We start from the raw sequence: 8,122 nt of genomic DNA on the forward strand, positions 1-8,122 counted from the left end.
TACATGCGATATAGAATATGTTGTTACAGAAGATGTACTGCATATACAGGTAAGACTGGTGGCAACTTGTGGACAGAAAACGTAACAAAGAAAAATTATGATGCCAAATAGGCTAAATAATGCTGTGGAACTCCCCTGAACTACAACATGTTAGAACAAGTTATACTGGATCTGAATATTCACTATGAAAAATGTAGGACATCCACCCTAGAAGTGAAACTACAGAGGATGTAAATAATCATCTCAAAGGTTGTTTTTTTTTTTTTTTTTTAATGTCAACTGAAAAATGGACATATATTGAAAAAAAAAAAGAGAAATAGCCAGTTTAGAGACCAATGAATAGATCTGTTAGCTTCCAGTAGTTGTGTAAAGAAGACGACTTCGAACCATCTCAGAGAATTAAAATACTTTCTGCTACAAGATGGCTGTTTGGAGTTGATTATCTCCAATACCCTTCGCTGGAAGTTTTCAAGAAGAGGCTGGATAGACATCTCTCTGAGATGGTTTAAGATTAGTGAATCCTCATTCTGCGCAGAGGTTCTCAACTTTTTTAGACTCATGACATCCCTTGTTAGACTCAAGACAACCCTCAGAAAATATGTCAGCTCTTCAGCTTTCAATTTTTTTTCCTATGGAAAAATAAGAGCAATTCTTTTCTTTCGTTGCCAAGAACTCAGACCACAACAGGTCAGAACAGTCTGGATGCTATGGATCCTATTTGAAATCTCTGACTTCATCTTGTGAATTGCATGTATGGCTTTGCATACCAGACAGTGCTAATACTGCAGGGCACTTTGTAGCACCGTTAAAAGGATCTTAAGACACTGGTTGCGACTCACTGTCCTAGACATTCCAACCCTATGGTTCCTTAATTCAGGAGACAGAAGACTTTCTGGATTCAAAAGCTATCGAAGTTTATAAGGCAAGCTTTAGATTAGTAAGGAAGGAAGTTTTTGTTCTACTTAAAAAGGGAAATGCAGCTTTATTACTAATACTACAAAATAGAAAAAAAGAACTGTTCTTGAACTACTGAGTATTAATGTGCAGTTGTCCTTGGTTCTCAAGCTAGGGCTGGCAAAGCATGTACATGTATTTTACAAAGATAATTCTGTCAGGTATTCACCCATGAGATGCTTCCTGAAAGCTGCAGTTCCAGACAGAAATGCTTTAAAATCTTTACTCTGACCAAATTTCAGTACCCTTTGTGACAACTTCAAATATTTCTTTGCCAGTTGTTCCTAAATATAAATTCAACCATAACTAAATCTGTTGGAAACATGAGAACTGGAATTTAAGACACAACAGAGAAAACTACCTAAAGGGACTAGAACAGTAGGGGGCACAGTAAAATATACAAGTCATGAATGTAGGCAAAGGTTATTTAACAGAAGAAAGGTGAGAACTTGTTACGACTCTGTCACAATGTGGGGCCCCCCACACAAAGCTCGTCATATTCCCTAAATCTTATTTTTATAAGAAGATATCCATTGTCACTACAGTGACTGCTAAAATTATGCTACATCAAACTTTTTCAGATCATGGTTTACTTGGTAATCCTGAAGTATTTCAACCTGCTAGAAACAAGCACTTTCTGTTACTACTATACTCTTCAAAAAAAAGTTAATCTCTCTGAATTGCCCATCTTCAGAGGAACTGCATAACAAATATAATACCCTTCCCCTCCCTCCACAACAGAAATAGGCCCATTCATTCCAAAAGTTGGCCTACAAACATGCAAGAAACTAGATTTCAATTCTAAATGATGGATAAAGTTTAAACTGTCTCATATTTTTGGATTTCTCTGTGGTCTATGATAATGTTAGTAGTTTCTGCTGCTCTGCATTACATTTCAGAATACCATTCTTCCTAAAAAATATCTGTTCTCAGACCGACTAGAATTTGAAGGCAGGAATTTTCCTGGGTATCTGACAATCTGGGCTATTTGCCAGGAGACTGAACCTCATTGTTTTCTGACTCTAAATTTATTTAAACAGTTTTCCTGCTCCATGTCCCTCTACCTTCCTTAGAACAGCATTCCTTGAAGCTGGCAAACCAACCAGTAGAATCACTTCACTCTGAACTCATGAATTATGTATAATATCCCTCTGTAAAAAGAAGAATCTCAAGAAAGAAATCAGTATGATGGATGCCTGTTTTCTCTATACAACAGAAACATTAAGTAAATAGACTAGAACCGGAACCCACTTTCACAGTGAAATGTGGTAGATCTTACCTTCCTACAATATGGACTGTCAATCTATAAGGCAACAAAAGAAATCCTGTAAGAGATCCTGTAAGACTCATGCTTTTGGGATTGGTGAGATGCTCTAATACTATGAAAAGGCTTAGACAGATTAGATAACTTTTACACTGCATGCCTTGATAATTTAATTTAAAATTTAGCCCAGCAGGTTAGTTGCCTTGTATGGGGCCTGGGTATATGCTTGGAACAGGAGAAACTGAAAATAAGATCTTTCGTTTTGAAATACTCAGCTTAAGTAGTTTATCATAATAAATCTTTGTACCTCTGCAGCAAAGTATCTAAATACCAGTGATATGAAAAATCATCATTAAGCATTAAAAGTATTATTATTTGTAAGGCAGAACATGATTATCAGAGGCTATATGATTCTTCTAAATGGACGCTCCATTTAGAAGCCACAACACTCTCCCAGAAGGAAGAAGTGGCATTTTACGTGAACAGTGTGTAACAATATTAGCTAGTTGCAACTCAATGGTAGAGACATGGTAATTGAGTTACTCAGGTGAGGAAACAAAGAACATTAAAAATGCAATTAGAGGCATGTGGTACCTAGAATCTAAAAGAGCAAGAATAAAGACCTCAAAGAATTCCAAAGCTCATATACCTGATGGTAAAAAAGTAGAGCTAAACAAGTGAAAGTGTTTGTAAATCCTAAAGTAGAGAATTCAGAGTAGAGAGCATTGTTCCCCTTCCAACTGATTAATAATTGACTGAGAACTGACTGTTCTTTTTAAACACATTTCTAAACTGTCAGTTACCATGAAATGCAAGTCTCATTTTAGTATCTAAGTGGTTAAAATAAAAACTTGGGGAAATATAAAAGTCTATGAAGTTGCAGTGAAAAATATTAGCTAAAATGAAAGCTGAGGAATCACACAAGAGAACATAATTAAGGAAACCAACTAGAATTCAGTTGAGAAAGAAGGCAAGGACAAACATAACTACAGAAGATTTAAAAGGATCTACACTTGAATACCTACAAGTATCTGCTCAGGAAAAATGCCTGTAACTCCGGAAAAAAACAGGCAAATAGGAACAGTCAAGTAAAGCTTGAAAGAGTTGTGATGAGAAGAAAAAAAGAGTTGTAAATACAATCAAAATCAACAGCACAACAGGAAACGAGAAAATGTTTTTCACTGAAAACAGTGTTGTGGACACCATTCAACTTGCATGACAAAAATTACTCATTCAAATGTACTCCATAATATTTCTAGCAAGAAACTGTCTGAGACCTGTGAGTGAACAAGAGCTGCAATAAATAAAGCAGCTTGATGATGCAGATCAGTCACCTGGCAAAACCAGATTTGTTTCTACTACCTATTTATCATTTCAAATGTCACTGGCATATTTATCCCAGCAGTATTATCCCATCTCCTAGCATGGTGCAACAAATCTTTTGCCAAAAGACTTTACAGAACTTGCCTCAGAGAAATTAAGGCTTACTAATCAATTTCAAGAGCAAGTATGCTGCAAGAAAAACATATGGAATTTCTTCCCTATTTCTTTAGTATAAACAAAAGAACTGCTTTTAATGAAGATCGTGTGGGTTCAATTAGACGAACAAGTTCCAAACCACATCTTGATCTTAACATTTATCTCTGCCAGAATACAGATGAATGAACTACTAGTAGGCATTCTTTCCATCAGTCAGGCCAAGACATTGCAGTTAGTAGTAGAATATGGCTGCTCAAATGGCAGCTATAGAAGTCTGAGCTGTTCATAAACCAGAAAAAAAAAAAAGAACGGTGTACTCAGCAGCAGACAGATGTAATGCTCGATGCAACATACACCAACAGAAATGCAAGACACTGTTTCATATTAATTTAATCCACACTAACAATATATCCAGTATGACTTTCTTTCCTGTTTATCCAACTATTTATATCTCTGTTTATAGTTGAGTATTCTTTTATAAGAAGTTACATTGTAAGTTTAAAAAATGTGTTAATATATAATGTTGAAAAAGATGCATTGAAAGGGCAAAAGAAAACCTGGCACCAAGAAGGCTTTTCTTTAAAAGATATGCGAACACTTGTTTTTAATCTGAAACACACTTGACAAAATATGAATTGTTCTATTATGCCTTTTTAATAAAAACCCAGCAGTTATTATGGATACTTTAAAAGGTATTATCCACATTAAAAAGTCAGTTACACAGCAAACCTTTTCACTCATATGAGGCATTGTGACCACCTGCTTCCCCTCTTCAAGGGTCCATGAATACCATAGTTAGTGGAGCAACCATTTTTATGGCTGTAGGACATACAGAATATGCTTCAGCTAAAATGAGAAGGTAAATACCACAAAAAAAAAAATCAAAATATTTTTACTGGGGTACATTTTATATTGTTTTACTATTAAAAATTTACAAAGGAATAGAGACCCAAATTCTCTTTCATCAATTAGAAAAATAATGCAACAACTTAGTCAAATTAGACTGCAACATATTATATTTCTTTATAAGAATGATGAACTCTCACATTTGAAATAAAGTCATATAAAATTTACCTCTTTAAGATCCTTCTATTTAAACTAAAATGCTCATCATATGTCCAGTAAGGAAACAAAACCTAACTATAGTCAGCATTCCTTAGCTTCCAATTCAGCTGTATGAATAATAATAGCATAAAAACAGATATCATGGATTTTGGTAACTCAAGTTACATTATGCACTAAATTTCAAAAAGCACTATTTCCATTATCAGTCTTCAATAAAACACACATTCATAAAAATATTACAATATTAATTTGCTACAACTAATATTATAATTGAGTCTTAATATTCTTGAGTTACTTTTACAAAGACAAGTGAAAAATGTGAAATTAAGTGCATACTGTATACATGTTTGTCAGGTGTTTGTACACTTTCTTAGGTTATCCTCTGCATCTTCATTCAAGTATGTTTTTTAACAGCAAAAACACGATATAAAGAAACAAAGAATTTATCTATAGAAAACAGGATTAGAAGACCAAATCTCCATGAAATGAAAGGGCCAAGAATACCATCAGTACACATGGGCACAACTAACTAAAAATTTAGGACATTATATTTTCTTATACCAGAACTGTATATGGTTTAATGCTCAAAGTGTTAACAAATCTTTCAATTATCCTATATAGTAAATATCTTACTATTCTGTGACTGAATTTTTAGTTACTGTAACAAAGTGGAAGAGTCCACTTTTAACTTGAGACCAGGGAATATAAGGAGATACAAACATAGTACTCAAGCAGCAGTACATTTTTAAGATATTACCAAAAACGAAAAAAAGAAAAAAAAAAATCAGTTTACCATCAGCTGTGGGCCCATTTTTCAAATCTGATAATTTATTGCTATTCCTTTCAAGTGCTAATTTATGGATTCAGCCTAATTTTAAGAAATTAAATATGAAAACTAGATTCCGTAGGAGAAATCTCAGTCCAATGGACTTCAACAGCTAAACTCTTCCCAAGGACACTGGGGCAAGAATTTCACTCCATATAAAACATAATATAGTTTGAGGCCCAAATTCTGTTAACTGATCTACAGACACTGACTGCATTAAAGCTGCAATGAAAGCAGACTCAAGGCCCATTTAAGTAAATCAGACTAGATTACTGGGGTCTAACACTATAAATCTTTCAAAGCAGGGCGTGGTATTTTACTTGTACATAAAAGGTGTCCATATGCCCATACACACACCTAAAGCACTGTATAAAAAACAAAATACCAAAACTAGTAATCTAAAATCTTTTTCTATGACAGTGCACTATTTGCTGCATTTTATACTACATTAAGAAGAGCATAGTTTTGGCCAAAGTTTACTCATTTCTTGAAGGTTAAGAGCAGTTTTTGCCTACATGTTAAAATGAAAGATGAGTTTAGTGCAGTAATCAAAAACTACTGGACTTACCCTAACTTGTACTGCTTGCACATGAAAGACCCCATGAAAATCCCTATTTATTTTTACTTGGAGTATATCAAGTTACTACATTTATGTTTGTTTATTATGTAGCTATATATGTATATTACATATACATAGCTATGGGTATATATTGATATTATCCTTTCCGAGAGTTATAAAACTGACTGGTTACATACTAATTGATGATGATAATTAAGGTTTGCTCAATTCCACCGTAAATTTCAATTCAACTTTACCTCAAGACATCTGAAAGCGAATGTCTCAGTCCTCAATTCAAAATGTGGATGTCAGTGTCAAGTGTTTTCATGAAATGCATCAAGACTTGACCCTGACAGCTGCATAATAGTTGTTAGTACCATTTTCCTAAAGACAATTGTTATTAACTTACAGATTATTATATTTCATGGACACTTTACGGTAACATAGCAAAGTTTCATTTTAAGACAGATTCACTGGTGCAGCATTATTAAAACAGTAAGATGGAAACCAAAGGGTTAAACAAGGTATTAACTGTTTGATTCTTATTTCACTTAAAACTCAGTTTCATATTGTAGATTAAAATACAAAATACTAATTATCATTTAAATAATAAGCTAATTCTAATTAAAAACAAGGTACTAAAGTATTTACTTTACTATAAGCCATAGAGCTTATACTCAACATTTCTAGGAGAAAACTGCATCCATTTTGTCCATGCTGTAAGTTGCAAAAGTTTGTGAGATTTTCTGAATGTTTTTGCAGTACATAAACCTTTAAAGAAAAAAGTTAACAGTGCAAATATACAATATACTAATAAAAAATACTGAATAGTTAAGAGTGTGTGAAATGTTTTTATTCCCCCATATAAAGGTATTTGTTCTAATGTTTAAATTTATTCAGTATTATGTACAATGTATTTTAGATAAATTTATTAGATATAGCATAAAATTTGAGGGCATTTCACAGAATTGAGATTAATGTTTTACTAACTATACATTCAGTGCTTAATGTACTGGTATCACTTAAAAACGTTTAGTATTAGACATATTCAAAATCTTGAGTGTTACTATAATTGAATATGTCTTATTGAAGTTTTCTTTTAATAAAAAATCAAACTGCTCTTTTTCAATTTTATTAGCATCCGTGTTTACTGTTCTATGTTAGACACAAAACAACCAACCAAACAAAAAAACCACACTTACTCTATTTGTGCTCCATTAGCCACAAGGGCACTTACGGAATCCATACTACCAGACCGTGCTGCTTTATGAATAGGAGTTTCACCAACATAATCCTGTAAAAGTACATTATATTTTGTCAAGTATGACCACTTCAAAAATTGAAGTTCCTAAACATTCATGACTTTAATTAAGGAAATGGACATAGTAATAATCAATTAATGAATGCAATTGCTCCTTTATTAGCATTTTAAAGACTGTGCTGGCTCTCAACTGGATTGAATGTTTCATTTAAAAAAAAAAAATCCTTGGTCTGCCCCTCCCCCGCATACAATGGTCTAATAAAATGCATCACTTGTAATAATCCTTGCCTCTTGGCATTTTTCCTGGACCATCACAGCTACATCACTCCAACATTCTTCTCTTTCACGCAATTTCCATCTCTGCAAAGAGCCTTTAAAGGAGGAATAGACAGTCTAGAGTAGGAATGTAAACTTCATTTACTGGTAATACAGCTGTGATCCATGGGGCATAGCTTCTATTCAGAATAGATCTGTTGTTGGCATTAGGAGGAGGCATGCACAAAAACTGAAGGGAGGATAAGGCCATAAAATTGAATTTCTGTTCTATACTTGACTGTCATATTCATTATCATTAAGGTAACATCAATTGAGTGAACCAACTGAAATTGAATCCAGACAAGGCAGAGTGGTGGGCAAACCACATGCCCTGGGGAGAACTGGGACATGCACCACTGATGTGATGCAACCTCCCATTTTCACTTGTTTGTAGTGGGG

The 8,122-nt window shown here is 33.9% G+C and overlaps 1 protein-coding gene across 1 annotated transcript in view; it reads right to left on the bottom strand.

Annotated features, from left to right (window-relative positions):
- ANKRD10 (ankyrin repeat domain 10) overlaps positions 1-8,122 on the bottom strand; it is a 50,230-nt gene that overhangs the window by 23,810 nt on the left and 18,298 nt on the right. The window contains exons 2-3 of the mRNA XM_025196088.1: positions 7,697-7,779; positions 7,350-7,441 (exon numbers count right to left, since the gene is read on the bottom strand). Of these exons, the coding sequence (XP_025051873.1) occupies positions 7,350-7,441; positions 7,697-7,720 (116 nt within the window). The 5' untranslated portion in view covers positions 7,721-7,779. The remainder of the gene's footprint in view (positions 1-7,349; positions 7,442-7,696; positions 7,780-8,122) is intronic.

Source organism: Alligator sinensis, unplaced genomic scaffold (assembly GCF_000455745.1).
Source record: "Alligator sinensis unplaced genomic scaffold, ASM45574v1 scaffold288_1, whole genome shotgun sequence".
In the NCBI taxonomy this organism is placed as follows: domain Eukaryota; kingdom Metazoa; phylum Chordata; order Crocodylia; family Alligatoridae; genus Alligator; species Alligator sinensis.